The 21911-nt window shown below is 41.4% G+C and overlaps 1 protein-coding gene across 1 annotated transcript in view; it reads left to right on the top strand.

The window, feature by feature from the left end:
- sez6b (seizure related 6 homolog b) overlaps positions 1-21911 on the top strand; it is a 140018-nt gene that overhangs the window by 85595 nt on the left and 32512 nt on the right. Inside the window, exons 4-5 of the mRNA XM_020640977.2 lie at positions 4830-5019; positions 20603-20788. Coding sequence (XP_020496633.2) covers positions 4830-5019; positions 20603-20788 — 376 coding nt within the window. The remainder of the gene's footprint in view (positions 1-4829; positions 5020-20602; positions 20789-21911) is intronic.

Here is a 21911-nt window from a genome sequence, read left to right as displayed (position 1 = left end):
CCTGACTGTCTACAATGAGTGAGAAGCGTGAGTCCCGCTGTCTGTGTTGTAGTCTGGCTGTGTTTACTTGAACGGGACGGCCTTGTGTATAAAGCTGTTTTAGTCAAGGACTCATTAAGAGGCTCATTAAAAGGCAGTGTGACTACCTTTCCTTCCAAAAAGTTTAAACTCTACCTGTTCATGTGTCTGGCTGTAGTCCTGACAGATTGGACAGTTAGCGAGCAGGGGAGAAAAAAAACAACAGGATATTCTTCATCAGTGGCCTCTTCTGACAGGCTCCGTCTATCTCGGTTCTCCCTCCGCTGTGACCTACTTCTCCTGCTCAAACAGATGTTCCCTCGACTCCACCATTTACTCACCTCCCTCTTAATTACTGCCGCTAATTAGCAGACACACACACACACACACACACACGTCTCCTTATAGGAACACATGCAGACTATACGGTATTTGGATCCCTTGACAGGGAATGGGAAATTACTGGAATATATTAAACCCAGCGTGATGCATTTAAGAGGCAGGTTCAGCAATTTATGGAGCTGTATTTATGGAGGGTGTTTGGAAATGTGGGAATGAAGAAGATGGGTAATTAGAGGTAAATATTTCTCTTTATTCTCTGCAGCATCTGGACTTCTTTCTGCAGGATAAGATCAACAAAGAAAAATATAACTTTCAACATGATTTTGCATTACACTGGATCTCCGTCATGTCTCCCATCTTCCTCTTTTAAGAAGTGTCGCCACACACACACAAACACACACTCGAGCGCGCACACACACACATAGTTTCACTTTGATCCATTAGTCAACACCATATCCCAGGGTTCCATCTGTCCCTGTTTTGCTCTCATCCTCCTCGCCGTCCCTCAAAGTTGCCGGCTTATATTTAATGAAGGGAGTGTCAGTTGAATTATTCAGCTGTCATTTGTTGCTTTTATAAAGTAAATGGATGTCAGAGAGGCTTTTCTCTTTTACACCACGGCGCTCACGCTTCTCAGTTCTCTGCAGCATCGCTGCGGGAGCCGGGAGGTTTTCATGAGGATTTAGATATTCACTGTGTAAATATGTTACTGATGGAACAAAGAGGAGTGTGTTTCAGTGGAGGAGGGCTTTCAGATGGTGTGACACACACACAGCGGCTGCCTTATTAAAGTTACTTACTTCATACAACTGAATTATCTTTTGATTTAAAGGTAGCGTTGGTAATTTTGTAAAAAAAATGAAATTGTCTTTAGGTCCTGATAGGAATGAATAAGTCATGTGCTCTGAACAAGGACAGAGAAAATATGTCATCTGTAGCAATTGTAAGCCTGTAAGAACTTCGACCAATGTCTGCAACAAGGTACCAATCTGATGAACCAATCACACGCCTCCCTGTCTCCCTGCTCATTTTTACTCCATATATGCATGAGCCCACATTCAAAGCATGAGCTGAGGTCCACTTCTGGAGCAACGGTGCTCATGCACGTAAGTGAGGGGGCGTGGCTGTTGAGGGAGCACAGAGGGGAGGGGGTGGGTGCAGACGGAGCACTGAGGGAATTCCACTTTCAAAATCATGCTAGTTTTCGAAAATTACCAACCCTGTCTTTAATTGATTTCTCATCATGAACTGTCCATTGCGCTGCCTATTGGACGATGATTGCACCGAGGGCATTTTTTTTTATCATGTGTTTATATCATGCTGACCAGAGGGTATTCTTTGCATTCTCAGGACCTCTTTATGCTCTCTGTCCTAAACCCTCAAAGAGAAACTGGGAGAAAGAATAGTAAAAAAATGAAAATATCAGAGAAAATCCTGAGTGCTGGACCTGGCTGACAGGCTAATATTCTGAAATCCATAAAGTGAAAACATCGGTTCATAAGACTGTTTGAGTCTTTCACTGCTTTTGTCCTTTTGCTGCTATCGTATGGACTAAAAAGAATGAACAGGAGTGGGATTGAGAGCGTCAGAAGACGATTTTAGGGCTGTCATTGTGGCCTCTTCTTGTACAATTGGTCGTATAATCATGCCGCAAACAACAACAACAAAAAATCTTTTGCACCCACTTCAGTCGCTTTCAATAGCTTCACAGGTAACGTGTCGACTTGTCTTTATTTCCTCAGATAGCTGAAGTTGCTTTTTCTACCGCCAGTTATTCAGATATAAAAGTGCACCATGATGCATTATGTTGTTGGTAATAACTCTTTCTGCAGTCGTGGGTTCAGCACTCATGATTATGTTTGTGAGGTACAGCTATACAGAAGCTGGACTGGTGCCAGACCAAATTGGATTATGTCTCCAATGTTCCCTCAAGTGTTTTATTATCCCTGAGCTGAAGGCATAATGTGATTACTCTGTGATGCCCTTTGTTCAGCGCACTATTATCCTGATGCTGTGTCCATGAGTTCATTAACGGCACATTATGACTTGTTATACACAGCAGTGCTGCAGAGGCCGAGCTCCAGCACTGTGACTCACTCATGATGCGTTCAGGCTCCTACTGAACGTGGGCTGGAAGTAATATTTCAATATAAACGAGAGCAATTGAATAATGGACCGTGGGAACAATATTATATAAGCGATATTAAGTGGGTTTAAGTGAAACAGTCATCGATCCCTCCCTCATTTTTTTTTACATTTTTAGCCAAGAGGAAAACTTTGAACCGCTATTCTGGACTGCCTACATGTGACAGGAGTCACCAAATGTTTGAGTGAAAACATCTGATAATGTGGCAAGAAGTTAGACCAAATGAATAATAACATGATGCTCTAGCTTTCACTACCAATCAGGTTTTGGGTGCTTCTTCATCAGTGGCTTGAGTTTGTTGAGTTTTCATGAAGATAGCTTAGTTATCTTCTTCTCTTTCTTACTCACTTTGAGACTTTACATTTCTGCCAGTCCTCCGAGGGAAAGAGCAAAGAGTTCTTCAGAGTAAATATAAAGCTGAGTCAACTCTTTTACTAAAGTGAAAAAGTACAGGCTCCGAAATGTACTCACAACGTGAAGATAGAAGCTCTCCATTGCTCTGGCACAAATGCATGTGCATGACGGCTGCAGAAAGTCTTCATCGAACCTGTCTTATAATTCTTGGTCAGTCATTTAAATCCCTGCTCTGCTATAGGCATTGGCAAGGTAGGGCAATTTGTCTCCCAATTGCTTCGCCTGCCCCACCAAATCATATCGCTTCACCTCGTCAAGATGAATTTTTGCATTCAACAATATAAATTCTGACATTGCTGTGATTCGTGCATCAACACAAAAAGCAGCTTCTTATAATCTTCCAAAAACTGTTGAAGACATATTTCACTTCTGGATGCAGCCTGCTCTTCCTTGATGGCAAAATCCTGAACTGTGTGTGTATTTGCAGCCATCATGTAAACTATAGATTTAATCTTTTCATACGAACATCACTTCAAGTCATCTTTTATAATCTACTCAGGAAGACACTCTGTGTTTATAGTCCTGAAAAATAAATCCTGAGTCTGATCTTGCATGTTGTTACATGACTCTCTTGTCCCGTCAGTGGATCCTCATCCTCACAGCCTTCCTCTGCAGCTCCTCTCAGGAGATGTGTGGATTCATCTCCCGGTGAGGAGCGACAGGAGGCAGCAGATATGATCTGTGGAGGGCCACGTGGAGACCAGACGCCGCCTTCATTTTATCGCTTGAATAAAGATATACCTGCCGCGATGAAAGCTGATAAAAGCCACATTTTTCAGATTTCAGCATGTGAAGGTTGAGGCATCTCTCTGCTGGTCAACATTCTTCACAGATTTTTATCTTTGCGTAAATGAAAGTGCAAACACGCCCCTGAACTGTGCAGATAATAACCTTTTCATCACAAACCGTAAGTGCAAATCATTTCAGATAAAATTAATCTTCAACGAGGGCGCCCTGCAGCAGTTTAATAAAAAAGAGCATTTCATTATCTGATCTGAATTTGGAGAAGTCCCTCTGCTGAATGCTGCACGCTGCGGCGACAATAATGGCTGCCACTCTGAAAGGATAAACTCTGCGCGAAGCCTTTATGCCAATTTTGAAATTATCCTGAATAATGTGGCGGGGGGGGGGGGGGCAGGCTGCTGTAAAGTGTGAGCGAGTTGGGTGCAATTTTGATGTGAATGGCTGTGACTGCAAATACATATTATGTAAATAGATGAATTTCCATCTGATTTCCATATGCATGGAGTGACAGGCAGAGAGAGGCTGTTTGTGACCAGCTTTCTACTCAGATTGTAAGATTTATAAACAGCACCACTTCCTGAAGTGGTCATTCACTACTTTCGCCTGCTCAGTGTCTTGGTGAATCAAGGTCAAGGATCGCATTTGTTTTTCAAATTATAAAGACATAGCTTAAGCTTGAAAGTTTCTTCTCTTCGGATACAGCTGCTTCACTTGGCTTTTAAGGAGGGTCCAGCTGCAGCCTTCAGACTGCACTCGTTTGCTTTTCTATTTTTTAGTCATGAAGGAAGTCAAAGCAGCTGCAGACTACAAACCATGTTCGTACAAAACGCCTCTGTAGCTGATAATTACAATGAACCATATCAGAAGTTTGGGGCCAGGCCAGCCAAACAATTACACCCATTAGGTCATTATATAAACAAGCACTGAAAGTAATGGATCAGAAATCCGTCCAAAAGCAACATCACCTCATTCTAAAGAAACACACTTAATTTTGACCATTTTGTCAGCGTGTAAACAACCTCGCTCCTGAGACAACCTGTCAACTAGTAAACAAACCAAACAGTGACATCAGTTTCCCTCTGGCATCCTCAATCTGTATCGTTCTCTGTTTTGTGTTTTTCGATGACACATTAATGGTCCTTTTCCTTTCTCTGTTTCCTGTCAGGTCATGAACGTGAATCTGTCCGAGGGAGACAAAGTGGTGTTTGAAGACGTGGGCCACCGGGAGAACACCATGCTGGCCAACGAGTCCATCCTCATGAGAGGGTTGGTGGTACGAAGCCACAGCAACCAGATCTCCATCCGCTTCCACAGCCCGAGGTCTCAGGCTGCGTCGGTGCTGCTCAGATACCAAGGTAATCTCAGTCCACCTACATACTGGTCAAATAGAACAGAGGCCCTAAGACAGCGGTATACTTGACCTTGCACAACTCAGGAGCCACATTGATGAAAGCCACCATCCAAAAACCTCTTTATCCCCCCACCCAAAAAAATAATCCCGAAAACATTTTCCTGCTGTACCTTGCCCTTGTCATGTAAATAAATGTGTTGCAGTCTGCAGAAAACTATAAAATGTGACTGGATGCAGCAGCACATTATGGACTGTTATTCTTGGGATTAATGCATTTGACAAACATGCAATGCAACACAAACACATGAATCTTTTATTAGTGAGTATGGGTATTGAAAGAGGCTCATTAACTCAGTTATAACTTTCTGTTTGCAAAACCAGAGTTTGGAGTTTTAACAGTATAATGTATGAATTGAACTTGCAACATATTTACAGTCTGGATTCACATAATTAAAACTATTCATCATTTATAATTGGATTTTTTTTAATGAATAGCCTTATTGCAATATTAGAGTTATTTAATATTAATGCATTTAATAACTTTGCTGCTTAATCTTGAGCACAGCATCACTCACAGAGCAACCACAGTGAGCCTTAACGATATGATTTTTAAACAACCAAGGTGTGGAAACAATGAGGAGGAAGAGCAGAGGACTAATGTGAGAACACTCATAACATGTCCATCCATGGATACTGTCATGAATAGAGAAATGAGCTGCAGAGAGCAAAACACTTATTTTGTTCCAGTGTAAACATGTTTACTTCTGATGTAAAGTTGGACATTTTAACATGGCGGCATTTACTCACTTTGCCTTTAGTGGACACGGAAGGAACTGCAGTTTTTGAGATGGTTGGCTTTATTTTCAAACATGGAGGTTTGCATGTATTTCAAAGTAAGAGCACACGGCCTTTATGAAAACTAGATTCTGTATTAACAATTGACTATATGGTTAAAATCCAGTTTAGTATCACAGGATGTCACAGGCCTGAAAACGTTTTTGACATCATAATCCTTTGACAAAGCAGGAATTAATCAAATGTTTATTAAGGTCATATGAAAGATGACCTGTCCTGAATGGTCTGTATTTTTTTTGACCGGAGAAGGTTGGCGGTTGAAGGGCACACAGCACGCCCCTCGGTTTACCAGGCAAACAGCAAACAAACAGGTGTTGCAGCGATGGAAGCGGGCAAGAGAAGTGGTTCAGATAGAAGTGATTGTACCCGACCTAAAAAGCCTCTTCATGTTTCTAATAAGCTCCACGAGCAGAAACGTGCTCAAACTAGGATCAATGTTGGAGATGCTTTTGAAAAATGGAGAGAGGTTAGAACACAGAAAGGTTTACAGACTGATGCAGAGCTGGATAAACACTGAAGCTTCAGTGTCCACCACATGGCAACCTTCATGCACATCGACTCTAGAGAGGAGGGGGTGGGGGGAGAGCCAGCTCTCTTCAATGTTTTATTTAAATTGGACTTCAGGACCCATTTTAAACACTACGTGTCAGAGTTACATTTTGCTCCTTTAATGGTTCTGTGAAAAGAAGCCTGTCTGTATTCCTGGCGTGTGCAGGTGATGAAGAGTTGAGTGTGTGTTATCACTCGTTAACAAAATGTGTTGTTGCTGTCAGACAGAAAATGACTTGTGCTATCAATCACTCAGTTGATGAACTAATAAATTGTCTTTGTAACTGCTTTACTCACCAATTACTATACGGCAAGAGACAAAGACTGTTGAGAGACTTTATCCTGCGGCATGATAATGACAGAGGAGTGAAAGTGAAAGCCATTTTCTGCAGCCGTTTGGATTCCTTCAGAGAGAAAACCCATGAAGGGTTTCTTTGTGTGAAAGTGTGGTGAGGAGACGGGGTCAGCTGTGGCGCCTGTTGGTCAGATTGCCTCTTCTAAAAGCTGTGCAGAGATTCTTCCTTAATGATCTCTGGTTTCTCTCCATTTCTCCTGCTTTCCATTGATATCTCTCCAAAGCCCAGATGGCTCCTGCAAACTTCTCCTCGGATAAAAAAAAAAGTAGCACCAACATCATTACCTGCTGCTTAAAAGCAATCTGTGCTGTGTCTGCTGGCTTCTGACCACCGCTGGCTAGAAGAGAAAAGGATTGGATAAAGCCTTGATAGCTGAGTCTTGAGTGTGTGTGAGTTTGTAAAATATGTAAAATTTGTTTTTTACTCGACCTTCGACAAACCCCTTTAAAAATGTTTTATAAACTATGCAACAAAAGGACCTTAATATTTGAAGTTTAAAACTGCAACAAAAGTAATGCTAAACTCTGTAGCAATTTAAAAATATATACTGTACATGTTAAACTGAATATTCCCAATAATCAGTTTCTCCAGGAAGTAGTTCATGCACTTTCTTTTATTATGCAGCTGCGCACAAGCCCAACATACGCACATGTACAGTATAGGAACATCAGTGTAGCTGTGGTAGGAGAGATGTCGGAGGGTTCATGTCCTGACGAAGAGAAAACACTACTGAGTGTCTTCTGATTATTTCAAATTAAGGATAAGAAGTTAGACCCTGAAATACCTTCTTCAAAATGTCGATGAATACGATTATTTACATTTCTCTTCATACTATTATGGTGCTACTGTTTAATTAGCACTTCATTATTGTTGGATGAAACGGTGAACTTTTATGTGATCTGTTTGAACAGACATGCGTAAAATAGCATCAAAATCTAGATTATTTTAAAGATGTTTTTTGGCCATTTTTGCCTTTATTGGATAGGACAGCTGAAGAGGAACAGGAAATGTTGGGAGGAGAGAGGGGGATGATAGGCAGCAAAGGGCAGAGGTTGGATTCGATCCCATGACCGCTGCCAGGAGGACTGCAGCCTACGTACATGCAGCACACGACATGACCACTAGGCCGTCTGGCGCCCCCAAAATAAAGATTTTTAATCAAGAAATATTGTGGGGGGAGAATCTCCCAGACTTCCCTTATGCCCTGAAATCCCCATGATGTCCTCATATCTTAGCTAGTTGTAGAAATCTAGATTAAAATATTTATATTTATATTCATAGCTAACATAGTGTCAGAGACTTTGCGCTCCCTGAACTACAAAGAAAAATTTTATGTGACACACATCAGAAAAAGAAAAGACAATGTGCTCAAATGTAGACAACTCTTTATAAAGAAAACTCTCTCCAGTAACTAACTCTCGGGTTTAAGACTGGCTCTCTGTGCAGTTGAGTTAAATAAATCCTCAACACTTGGGACTGAATCAGGTCACATCTTTAATAGAAAGAAAACACAGATAAATGTGTTGATGTGTTGTTCAAACAATCACAGGTAGATACAGAGTGTGTTTGTGCTCTTTGTCAGGGTTTTTGTCTCCGTGTTTGCAGGAGGAGATTGATTTTAAAAGAGAGAAAAAGCACTAAACAAGTCAATCCTCCCATCCTCGACACAAATACTCCCCCGTTCTCCCTCTCTCTCTCTCTCTCTCTCTCTCTCACACACACACGCACACACACACACACACACACACACACACACACACACACACACACATATTGCTTTATTAAATTCTCCTCTCTCCTCTGAGACAATCTATTCTCTGCTCGTCGCTGCTAGCAGCTGGATCAGCAGGAAAACCTCATCCTATAGAAAACACACACAGGGACACAGACACACACACACACACACAGACAACCCTGTTGTATTGATAGAGACATACAGAAGAGCAGCCTATAGATGCAGGCCCCTGAAAAAATGCAATAATAATTGACTACTGTCGATGTTTTCAAGTCAGTGTTTTGGGAAATCCTAGTGAAATCCTCAGGGTAATTTATAACTGAAAGATTACCTTTATTTAATATGTTTCCTATTTGCCCCGATGCAAACTAAACAGGTTTTCAAAGATCTTTTGCACCTTCTTCAATCGTTTTTTCAAGATAGTATTACTTGATTTTGTGTTTGTTGTGCAATAGAATCATGGTGTCCGTATCTTTTTACTTATCAAAAAGCGTTTTGTGTGGATCTGGAGTAATGTGGATTATGTGCAATTTGTTGTGTTTTGTTGTTGTTTCCTGTTGCTATGTGCTTCTCTGTTTACTACTATTTACTACTGTGGAGGGGACAAAAAAGTATTATATGGCATCGCATCACATCATATCATATTTTTATTTTTAGTTATCCTTTATCATAGCAGGAGAACCCAGAACACTTTTCCAGAGTTTCCCTGCAGCAACAGAATAAAATTTAAGTTAAAGTTAAAAACATGTAAAACACTAAAATAATTACAAATAAACACATAAACAATGATTCTTGCAATCCCATGCCCTTGTTAAAAAGTCACATTTTAAAACAGTTTCAATTACTTTCCATTATTAGTTCAGACACCGGCTCTTTAAGAACACTGTACGATACCAGAGAACACAGATCAGCCGTCATTTGAAAGTTATTCCACATCAAAGGGGCAGCCACACTAAAAGCACTCTGTCCCTATTCAGTCCCCTAACCGTTGGTATTTTTTAAGTGACCCAGGTTTGAGATCTGATGTAGGGATTCAGATGTTTGTAGACAGAAGAGAAGTCAGGTAAGGATGGAGTGGACCAATGAATGGCCTGTAAATAAACAGAATACTGTATTGCTTTCTATGTTGACCCAACGAGGGCCGGCCTACAGAGTGATACAGGTCACAATGGTGATAAAACTGTCAATGTCATCCCTTGACGGTTGCAGTTGCATGTGTATATAAAGTGTCTCCATAGATCCAAAACTGGTAACACTGTTACCTGCATGCACATTTGTTCTATTGCAACTCAAAACGAATATCAAAGCTCCTTTTAAATGTGGTGATGAAACAGACTGAGATATATCATGATTATTTTTTACGAGCTTCAGAAGAAAACTAGACCATCAGAAAGATGATTGACTTGAGCCATGTGTTTATTCAATGATGCATTTTGTCTGATGAGAAGACTGTAGACAGTAAAGCAGAAGTTCCTTTGTTCACATTTTAACCGCAAAAAACTCACAGTGAGTGAAAGGTTTAACAATTAAAATAAAGCAGGATGAGATTTTTCATCAGGAAACATGTACTTACACATGTACAGGACTAGATCATGGAATAGATCATGTAATGCCCCATGTCCACTTAGCGTTTATTTCTGAGTGCCAGCGTCTTTTTCATGTGTTTTCAATAAGAGAATAGCGTTTGCAGCAGAAAGCAGCCGCCTGGAGAGAAAGCGCAGCACCCAGTGTCTTTTTTTACCAGCTCTCTGCCTTTTTTGTGCGTAAACCTTTCAAAGAGGCGCCGATAACGTCACAGGCGCTCTTTTCCTAATGTATGATATTTCCCGTAGTTTTGCCTCCTACAGATTGTGTCTCGTACCAACGTCCTCTGCTCTGTGTCTGATCGGGTGAAAAACGATCTCAAATATTAAACCTGCAGTAAAAAGTAACGGAGCAGTGTCGGTCATACAGCGGCCATTGTCCACAGACAGGACAGACGTGCAGTGCTTTTTTTTCTAAGTGCACAAACGCTCAGTGCAAGCGCACAGCCAGCGTTTTCCTGCCTGACAAAAACATTATGTGGATACGGCGCCTAAGATATGTACTGATTTGTCCTCAGGGGGGCGCCATAACCGACACAAAAGTTCCTCAAAGGAGCTTCAACACATTTAAGACTTATAATAGTCATTTTTTAACACCAACAGATGAGCATAAAACAATGTTAAGATTGAACTAACAGGTGTTCCCACATGTTTAACTCCGACACCTTGAGTTGACACTTCCCTCACAAACGCCGCAGAAATCCTCCATTTTGTCCTCCACCGTTCACATCCCTGCAGCTAGCTCTCCTTCCCTCTCCGGCCTTTTGTCTGAAACAGTGAAAGAAAACACTGTTGATCAATACAGTCAGTGTTTCTGGATTGCAGGGAAGCAGTGCGTGTGCTTGCTGAGATAGGATTCATCACATCGAGTTGCTGTTGCCACTTATTGTTCTCCTGCAGAGAGAGGAGCGTGCCGGGCCGGCTGAATGACAGACAGGCGGACCGCGTGTGTGATTGCATTCATGCCTGAACATGCTCGTACATGCCCACATCGGCTTGCCTGGTGTCACTACTGTCATGCATTCAACATCCTGCTGGAAAAGCTAACCACATCCCAAAGTCAATATTCCTACTGATCAGGCTGCTTGAATGTGGCTCACACAAAGGCTTATATTAAATGTCATTGTGTTGTTTGGAGTGTGGGGTGACACACCATACATGACCCACAGAGGCAATCACGTTATTTCAATACGAGACACATTTTAAACAGGAAATATAGCTCTTAATGTGAACACTGTTTGTACCTGTACAGATCCAAAGATTTATCTGAAGGATTAAATGTAACTTTTTTCTCCGCAGAGACGCTGCTTGTCAACAGGCAAGGCAGGCAAACTGCTTGGGGCCTCAGACCAGTAGGGGGCACCAGAAGGCTGACAAAATGTAAACTAAAGCAGCTACCCATGATGTGCAAATTTTGCAATGACAGTAGGAAACCTCTCTAAGGAGGCCCCATCTGACAGCTTTCGCTCTCATTGCCCTGCTGAACGCTGGTTAGATGAGTTTTTTGTTGTTGTAGACACAGACAAATTACAACAACAGAAAAAATATATCATATTTGGAACCAAGCGCTGTGATTGGCTGCTTCGGTTTAAAAGGGCTGGTTAATATCTATTATTCTAATCTATGTAGAATATATTTGAAAGAAAAGTGGATATTGCTTCCTCCATCATTGATATAAAATGTTGAGTAATCTTGGGTTTGACTCTTGCATCAGGAGGGCTGCTGGGATACAGAGCTGAGTGTGGAGCAGCAGATGGTTCAGCTCATTCTGCTCCTCTGATAATTATAAACTATTGACATGCTGACAAATTAATTTAAAACGGGCATGTATCTACTATTCTTTTTGCTTATGATGGAGATGTAATTGCACCAGGATTGTTTCCCTTAATTAATTAAGGGGGAGTCAAATTGTTTTTTTTTTCCTGCATTAAATTACTGCAATATTAGAAATTAGCGTGAATAGCAGCATACACAAATAGGTTTTACTTTTAGATGACTCTGTGAAGCGTGAAAAAGACACAGGATCATCTCTTTCACAGCAGCTTAGTTCTGCTGCAGAGGGAAGAAGACATTACAGAATCATGACTTTGTGATCCAATTTTTCTGAGATTGCTCCTGACTTATTCAGTAATACCGTTAATGATTTTGTGGAGGCGTGCTTTGATGTGCAGCCTCCTACGTGTGTGTGTGTGTGTTTTGTTTTATTAACGTTCACCTTCAAATCAGTAACTTCATCTGGCAGAGCACAGGAGTTGTTGGTCAACCACTGCTTCAGTTGTGATTCCTCACAGGATCCCTAAAGATAGACATTATTGTGTTTTTAAAAAAAACAGACAAAGCCTTTCCATTAATCCTTCCAAATCCACCAGACACCATTGACAAAACCAGTAATGCCACCCTGCAGAGCTCAGGAGTTGCTGCTCTTCTGCAGCCTCCAGTGGTTAGTTTATAGGATTTAGACCACATTAAGACCACCAATTAAGTTAAAAAAATTATTCCTCCCTCAAGCTTAAACATACAGGCAGATATAATAAAAACAATGACATGCCCTAGCTGTGCATGTCAGCAGCCATTGTACAAAGGCAGCAGTTTCATCAAGTCTGGCTTTGAAATGGAAATATTTTCAATCTTTTTTTAATTAGAACAGTGAGTCAAGAGGTGACAGTGGTTATGAAGCTCCTGTTATTTATAGTCTCTCTGTTTAAGCACCTGAAGAAGTAATGTGTCATCTCCATAGAAACTGGAAAACATCAGGGCGTCGGATGGACTAGCAGAGTATCTCGCGCACCCCGTGTCTGGAGGCTATGGTCCTGGTCGCAGCGGCTGGGGGTTTGAAACTAACCTTGTCCCTTTGCTGCATGTCGCCCTTCACTCTCCCCTCACAACATTTCCTGTCTCTCTTCATAGGCAAAAAGCCCCCCCTCCAAAAAAAGAACGTGTAAAGCATGTCAACATGAGAGTAAGCATGGAAATGGATTATTTTTCCAAAGTGACACTCAGGTGTGTAGATGATTTTCACAAACAAAAACTGGAATAACAGGGAGTTTGAATTTGCTTTCCATGAATGGTTCACTTCACATCCCAAGCTCTGCATGCTTTTGCATCTTTGTTTGTGTGTCTCACTTTCCTCCGTTTTGACTCAGACATTGCAACATGGCAACATAATGATGACAAATCTCTCAGAGAGAAAATGCATTTCCTTTTACTTTTGAAATATTTATCCATATACAGTCAGGCCATCACATATAAGTTGCATATAGGCGTCCTGCTCCAAGATCTGATTTTGTACCTTGCATCCCTGTGCTAAAAGCAAACTTCAGCTCCATGCAGCTTATTGCAGTCCAAAGTTGAGTGCACAGTAAAACCCTCCCACATGAGGGAGGTTGTGACATTGTGTGAAATTGAATTTCTTCACTGAAGGATATTTCCCACCCACAGTGTCCTGTCCTGCACCCGCCTGTCACGCCCGATTATTCTCAACGAGCTCTGATGAGCGAGGCGTAAATGAATCCTCTCTGTCAGCTTCTTTATTGATGTCCAGGCGCGCAGGAAGATGTATCTATTTTTCATCAGTCCATGTAAAATGCAAGACTGCTAATAGACCATTTGTCTCTGTTAGCAAAAGGAAATTTCACTGTGCTATAAATAAAGAACATCTGCGGAGACTGTCAGGACGCCAGACAGTAAACTGAAGGTGGAAAACTTTATTTAAAAAGGCTGGAGCAGAAAACTGGGGCGATGTCTGCGATCAAAACTTTCTCTGTATTATGAAAGACAATTAAAGGGTCTTAAGCATGTTGAAAATATACATCGGGCGGCTGTGGCTCAGTTGGTAGAGTCGGTCGTATCTCAACAGGAAAGTCGGGGGTTCGATCCCCAGCTTCTGCAGCAACATGTCCGATGTGTCCTTGGGTAAGACACTTAACCCAAAGTTACTCCTGCTGCTTTGTCGGTGACGTATGAATGTGTATGAATGGGATTAGTTACTTCTGATGGTCACTTTACACAGCAGCCTCTACCATCAGTGTGTGAATGTGTAGGTGTGACATGCCGTGTATAAGCATGTCCAAGCTCAAGCCCATTTACCATTTACATCTCTAAATGCATGAACATTAATTTCCTTTAAAGACATAATTATGCAATATTCTGAATATTAATATAGCATAATTCAAAGAAACCCTGCAGTATACATTATTGTAGAGGAAAGACTTCCTAAAGAGAATCAGAATTTGATTTCAATTTGCGATACTTTGCAATATGCAGAATTAACTCAATACCATAGCTATTAAAAATGCTTTAATGTCAATATGTAACTAGTTATTTCTGTGGCGCTCACTCACATTTTGCTCGCGACAGTTTAAGGCTTCGGGAAACAACCTACTAGCCAAACCCACAGAGGTCTTTGTGATTACAAACATTTAAGGGAAAGAAAAGGACATTTTTACTATATTTAATGTATCGATGTTGGGTGGGAGGGACAGGGAAATCCATATAGTTTTGTCTAAACAAATATTGCAATACTTTGCCGTATCACTTGTTTTTGCACTGCCCTAATGTAAAAGGTGTTGCTTGAGTGATGATCCTGCAGAGAACAGCTGAATCTGATGCTCCACACGACTTTAAACAGGTTTATATAGTCTCAGTATTTATCAGTACAGCAATGTGTAGCTTCTCTCACAAAGCTCAAATTTGTCTTTTTTCCAGACAGCTCTACTCTACCTTTATCCTGCTGTTCACTTCCTGCTCAGCATCACACATTTAAGCAGCAGTGGGGTCAGAAAACATGATGAAAAATAAAGAAATTGCAAAGCTGGTCTTTTGTCTTTTGGTGCTTCTGAACATCTTGTAAAGTGACTTTTCCAGCAGCTTTTAATTTGCTGCAGTTTTCCCTCTCCTGCTGTGTCGAAGTGGCTCTCGTTGTAATATAGTTATTAATGAAATGTTTCTAATAAGAGGGGCCAAAATGGTCTAATCTCTCTCTCTCCATATCCTGTCTCCCTCACCGACACAATTTCCTCTCTATCAGCCGCAATGAATTAGTTTCAGCAGCCATTTGTACAAATTTCATTTCTAGTTCTGCATGCCACATTTTCCAGACATTGAAACAAGACAGAATGTGACTTGCAATAACCCAGAGTTATTTCATTTTCAGGCATGCTTCTTAATTTGTCGTAGCACAAAAACCTCCCAGATATAGACATGTTTTCGCCAATTTTATGACTCAAGTTTCTAAAGTTTAATTTTGAAGCTGAACGGTGGCCATACTGGAAATACTGTGTCGTCCAAACAAAGAGGTAGAGCTGAGACGGGCCTTCCCGCTTATCAAACCGCTACTATGCGCCCGCTTGCAGTCAGATAAGTCACGCCCCTATTTATGCATTACTCTTCTCTCATCCTTATCCAGACAGCTGAAAAATATAAAGCTGCACTACACGTATGTCATATCCACAGTTGCTGTAACGGGAGCATGCAGATGTCATATCAAATCATGATAGGCCACGCCCACTCAGTCCTTTGATATGTTGTTAACAGCTAAATGTTTTCTATGTTTTTGTAGTGGTTATAAAGGTTTGTTTTAACCTATTTTTTGTGGATGTTTCATGTGACTCTTAACTTTTATTTCGTATATGCCAGTGTTGCACATGCTCTATAAAAAGCCTATGTACGCCCTGCAGTTTTCCAGGGGACACCTATGGATACTAGCATCCTTGATTTGGACCCTGCATCAGAGTGTGTAGCTGCTGCATCTTCACCTCATGAGTTCCTTCATGGTCCCTGTCATTACAGCCCCCACACGTCCTTCCACTGCCCCCTTGGAGCAGCTGGCCATCAGAGAAGGAGGTCTCTGGGTGCTCCTGGGTGATTTACCTTAGGAGCTCCGTCCCATGTTAGCCTAATTGAAAGGGAAACGTCAGGGTGATCTTGCTGTAACAACATGTCCACCTCCCGCAGCCACGGGCCCCCACTGCGCTGAGACGCTACTGCAATAAAGCAGAAATAAAATGGATTGCAGGGGTGGAGGGTGGATGCGGGGGGTGTACAGTATGTTAGAAGCCCCCCCCCCCCCCCCCTCTTTGGCTCATTGACTCTCTGGGAGTGTTGGGGGGAAGAAAGAAGAGAGCTGTGTTTTCACTGCAACAAAGATTAGAGACCGCAGTCTGCCAGCAATTTGTTTCTCCCTTCATTCTTTGCTTTTCAGCTGTCCTGATTCCTGCATCGTCTGTGCTCCTCTGTGTTATGTATGATCTCCGTGCGGGTGTTTCCGTGCCTTCATCCTCTCTTTCCTGCCGGCTATTTATCATAGTTGATGGCCTCTTGAGGATGACGAGGAGAGGGGTGCAGCCTCGGTGGATTCGACTGTAGTTCTTCTCCATCTCTCTCTCTCTCTCTCTTTGTTTTTCTCTCTGTGTTCTCTCTGTCAAGACTCAGACTGTGCTCCCTCTGGATCACAGTGGAATTAGGACAATGCAGAAAGTGTCTGGAACACAGTTAAAACAGCATACGAGGAGAACAGTTGTTATTTAAGTTGAAGCCACCTCTGATACAACAGCAGCTCTTCTTTGAAAACATCTCATTGCTCTGTCATTATTGATGGGATTATTTCATATAATATGTCAAACACAGATTTTATTCCACAGACGTACTCAAGTCTAACACAGATTGTGATTGTAAAACAACATGTCATACTCCACTGTAAAGACCTTCTTAGTCCCTTGTATTTTTTATCAAGAAAGTTGAATCAGATCTATATAATTTAACTTGCCACCACAGCACAATTGAGAATAAATAAAGTAAAACATATCAGACAGGAGACAGAGAATATGCCTTCAAGAAGAAAACAGAATCCACCTCAAATACAACAATTTAATTCCTCAATTAGGGCCAAACCTTTTCAAAAAGGGTAATAATGGGAATAGAAATACGATATCAAAATATTAAATATTTTGTAGTAATGTTTGGACTTTCAGCTAATTTCAGTGGGATCTGGTGAGTAGGTGCTGACATCAATCGCTTATGTAGTCTTTTTCAAGTTTGAAGTAACTTTTTATGAGTATGTTTGGAGATTGTTTCTAATAGTCTGACATTTGCCTCTGGGATTTAAGGACCTCTACAGACAGTATTATTGATGATGAATGTAGCTTGATGCACTTAGAAACTGTGCCGTTTCTTTTGCTCAAAAACTCTGTGGCACAGAGATCCCAAAGCTCCGGAAACAGAGCGGCTGGATGTGTTAATCTGCGCAGAGTTTGTCAGCTCCTCACAGTAATGTGAGGCCGGTGGTCAGCAGAAATAAATTCTCGGAGGGAGCAAATGAGATTAAAGATGAAGTTTGATCCGAGCCGAGCCATTCCACATCAAAGCCGTTTCACAATGCGACCGTGAAGTAAATAAATTCAATTTACATCCCCGAGCTACAGGGGACCATTAAACATATCAAATTATTGCTCTTCCCCTGTGATCTACACTGTGGCCATGAGGCCTGATTAGATACAGTCGAGGCCAACGTTTCCTCTCGGCGGTTGTAAAGAGAGCTGGCTCAGGGCCAGTTTGTGGCCCCGTGTAGTTTAACAGCAGAGGAAGCAGTAACACATCCTGCTGAAGAACAACTGGTTACGACCCAGAGTCTAAAATTCTAGCAGCAATATCATTTCTTAAATATAAAGCTGCATAAGAAAACAAAGATATGTTAGTAAGTAGTTCAGTGTATCACACAGTGTGTAATATGTTTTTTTTAATTAAGCTCTAAATTCCACCACCAGGGGGCTCTCAATCAAAACAACAGCAAAGCCTGTCTTTGAACTTTTTTAATCAAATAATTGTCTTGATTTGCATTCTTCGGCAGCATTCACCCACTAACCCAGTGACGCAGATTAAATCGACTGGTGTTCATGTCACTAGCTTAAGGTCAAAGGTCAAATGCATTAAAGTGTTTCAGCCGATTTTTTGTGTCATGATTTTGATGTTAGACTGAGTGTATGGAAGCAATTAAGTCGCCAAGAAATTAGTAAATGAAAACATTTTTAAGAATGAAGTGAACTGTCTTTGGCCATGAAGCTTCAGCTGAGAGCTGAAGCTCACAGCCTGCAACATGTTCATGACCCACACGATCCAAAAGTTCTGTGAGGAATCGATCACTGCATCTAACGCAACATCAACACCGTCATGAAGTTTCTTCTTATGATCCTTATGTCTCTGACTGAGCTGTTTACATCCAATAAAGACGTACCTCAGGAATACGAGGGCTGATGAAAGAATGATTTGAATTACTCTGATGAACATCCATTAACTTGTGATTGAGGCAGACACTGTTGAAATCAGTTGCCTGTTTAATGCTGACATTTTTGACATGTTCTGGACAATCTTCAGTGTAGTTTGTAATAATAAATGATGTTGCTGCTCATATAGAGCTGGTTGAAGCTTTTGAGGAGCACCGGCTGGCCTTTACAAACACATGAGGGTAATCAGACTCGCTCCTTGATGATGGGAATGAAACATTGAATCGAATCTCTCTCTTTCAAGGGACAAAACTTTTGCTTTATTTTCTGAGATCACCAGAAATAGTTTTGCCCTCCTTTACTACTGTCAAAATTGAAGTTCAGCAAGCTTCAATTTCCTCCATATCAGTTCGGAAATGGCATTTTTCTAACATTTCTACCCACTTTTACATCTGTCATTTCACATTTTCTGTCCTTTACTAGTTGATAGCTTTCTTCTCATTTGTCTTTAAATGTTAAATACCAACTATTTCCCCGCTGAGTTTCTGGCACGATGCAAAACTTACCAGGACTACTGAGAGAAGGTGCCCTTCTCTTTTCAGTCTTTCCATCACTTTTCAAAAGGAGCACTTTTAACGTCACAAGCGTCTGATTGTCAATAATAGTATGTAAGCATCAGTTTCTCTGTAACCTTTTATTATTTGAGGACTAGACTTTAGCTGAACGACTCCCTGGGTGTCAAGATGTACCTTCTAGTATGAGAGGGAAAAATAAAAGCAGTGCTTATCAATAACCTTTCATTAAAACCCAAACATGATGAATGGCTATGTGGTGTGAGAAGACAAGACAAAGTGATGTAGCATACAGCCGGCATTTTAGCGCTTGCAGGCAATTTGTCTCAGTGAAAGCTCCCTGTTAGCAGCAGTGTTATGATGCCACAATGCTGCCATGATGGCTCTTTTATCTCTCCTCTAGTCTCCAGTGAGCCTGCGAGTTCCAGACTTTTTGGTTGGCCTGGATATTAATAGCTACGGCTGACCATGGTAATGACTAGCTGAGGGAGTGATAGCACACAGCTCCAGCTCCAGCAGCTAGTCCGGGATGTTGCCCTAATGAGAAATACTTTAAAGACCAACTCTGCTCCTCTTATCTTTATTTCTGTGAGACACTCCGGAGCTGGCAAACATCCCTCAGCACCAACAGAGTGTTGGAAGTGGCCGAGGTCGTAGGTTGTCATTTATTGGCCTGTTAAATCTCCGTACATATTTCCTCGCCTGAGGCTGCAGCGCTGTCCCCAACAGACAGAATCAATAGCCGCTCCACTGCCAAGCCATCCGAGGGGCTCACAATAAAAAACCAGGACAATTACAACGAGATGGATCAGAGTCTTTAGCAGAAATATATTATTAATATGTTTGGAGCAAAGCCAGCGGGGCCCAAGGAAGACAAATCAGAGGCAATAAAACAGACGGTTAGTTAACTGGTCACCTGAGAGCCAGCCTGAACATGATCCTCACACACCAGCATCGACGTGTGTGTGTGTTGGAAATACTGTCTTACCGATCCAGCAGGTGGTAACCACAGGGGGACGTTGGTACACTAAATGTCACTGTGTTAGTTGCTGGACACTTGTTGTTTTATTTACCTCTTTTTAAACAGACTGCAGGTTGATTAAAAATTCATTTGGCAACGACAGTTTGGAAAGTCAGCGCTTTTTGGGATTTCTGTCAGATTTACAAAAACTAAAATCCTTTCAATACAGCGTGAGATTTTATACGACAGAGTGGTTAAAGAAAAGAGTTGGATGTTTAAACCTATCTATATAAACAGACTGCAAAAAGTAAAATCAAAGACCCATCCACATTCTCTGTAAATACTGTAATTCTCTACCACTTGTTATAGCAACCTGACCTGTAACAGTATTAATCTCAGCACCTTTGCATGCTCCATTGCACTACTGTCTCTTTTCTACAAGTGTTGCTGCTGTGTATTATATGTCAAAACCAAGCAGCGAACCAAGCCAATGCGAAAGTGCAAAATCCTGCAGTTTCACGAGTGTCCACTTGAGGCCGGCCCCAAGATACCAGCTCACATACCCGTTCAAAAACATTTCTGTTTTTACTGCAGAAATTAATTTGTTTTCAGCCAGGTTTTTAAAAACATGAAATTGGTCTGATTAGCTCATGTCTGGATCGACAAACACTCTACGGGGGGTGAATTTTTTTGAGAAGTCGTCCGTTGGATTTTATATCTCTGACTCTTTGATCTTCTTCTTTTCTCCGTTTCTCTGCAGCCTTCGTGCTGAGCTGTGTTTTCCCCCAGCGTCCTCTCTACGGTGACGTATCGGTGAGCAGTCTGCACTCTGGAGGGGAGGCCTTCTTCTCCTGTCTGACCGGCTACCAGCTGCAAGGACCCAGTGTGCTGACCTGCCGCAATGCTAGCACCCCCTACTGGAGTGGCAAGGAACCACACTGCCTGGGTAATTGTTTCAATTATATTCTATCCCCATGAAGAGGAAGAGGAGAAGGAAAAAGAGGAGAAGTAGGAATAAGAGAAAGAGAATAAAGCGTCAGAGGAAGAAGAGAAAGAGAGAGAGGAGAAGGATGAAGAGGAGCATGGTAACACAAAGGTGTCATCTTCAGTATTGAGAATCAAAATAATTTGTTTCCCTGTTACATATGTCCTCAAATTTATGATACAAATAAAAATGCAGGCATAGAGTGATGGTGTTTTTATATTGAACATATATCATAAGTAAAGTAGAAAAGTGTTTAACATTATGAACAGCCGTTTGCAGTTTGCAAAATAAAGATTTATAGTCTTGGTGTTTGTGAAGTTTTTAATCAAAGGTATCGTTTTTAGAAGAGTAGTTCTGATGTAGCGCTTGCTTTTGCCAGTGCTGTAAGATGTGATGTACTTTGTGTGTGTGTGTTTTTGTTGTGTGTGGAGTTTTGTCTAACATGTCCTTAGTTTCAGGAACTGTATTTATGCAACAGTGAAAGACTGTGATTTCTCTAACAGTTAGTAGTAATGCTGTTTAACACCAAAAAACAAGATAAATCCCTTAAATTTGTAAATCTACTTGGCATTAATCAAAACTCTGATTCTGAAATGTGATAAGATCAATCTTAGTTGGGGGTTTACTGGTGAATATCAGAGCGAGTGTTTACTGTGCCTCGCCCGTCTTCTTCCAGCGTTTCAAACACTTTTCAAACACACGCGTTTCAAAAATCTCCGACGTTCAGCTCTCTTTTTCCTAGGACTTGCTGCCGAGAGTTATCTATTGGACCTTCTGCTCCTTGTGCATGACAGGCACGGGGGAGAAGAAAGACCAGTGCTCTCCCACAGGAGTGTGACGTTGACAAATGTTTATTTTTTTCTCTTTCTTTGCTCCGATGAGGTTGGCTGATGAATAATAAGTGACCTTTTTACTCCTGACCTCTCCAAATCGACTCGGATTCACAGCACACGGAACGTTTCTCTGAAAGCTATTTCAAAGGGTGTTTATGGGGCTGCGCTTCCGTATCTCTGCCATCTTGATTGTGTGTGTCTGTGTGTGTGTTTGTGTGTGTGTGTGTGTCTAAGTGTGTGTGTTGGTATGT

Source organism: Labrus bergylta, chromosome 11 (assembly GCF_963930695.1).
Source record: "Labrus bergylta chromosome 11, fLabBer1.1, whole genome shotgun sequence".
In the NCBI taxonomy this organism is placed as follows: domain Eukaryota; kingdom Metazoa; phylum Chordata; class Actinopteri; order Labriformes; family Labridae; genus Labrus; species Labrus bergylta.
The sequence above is the reverse complement of the archived record's forward strand: the minus strand, read 5'-3'. Positions and strand labels throughout refer to the sequence as shown.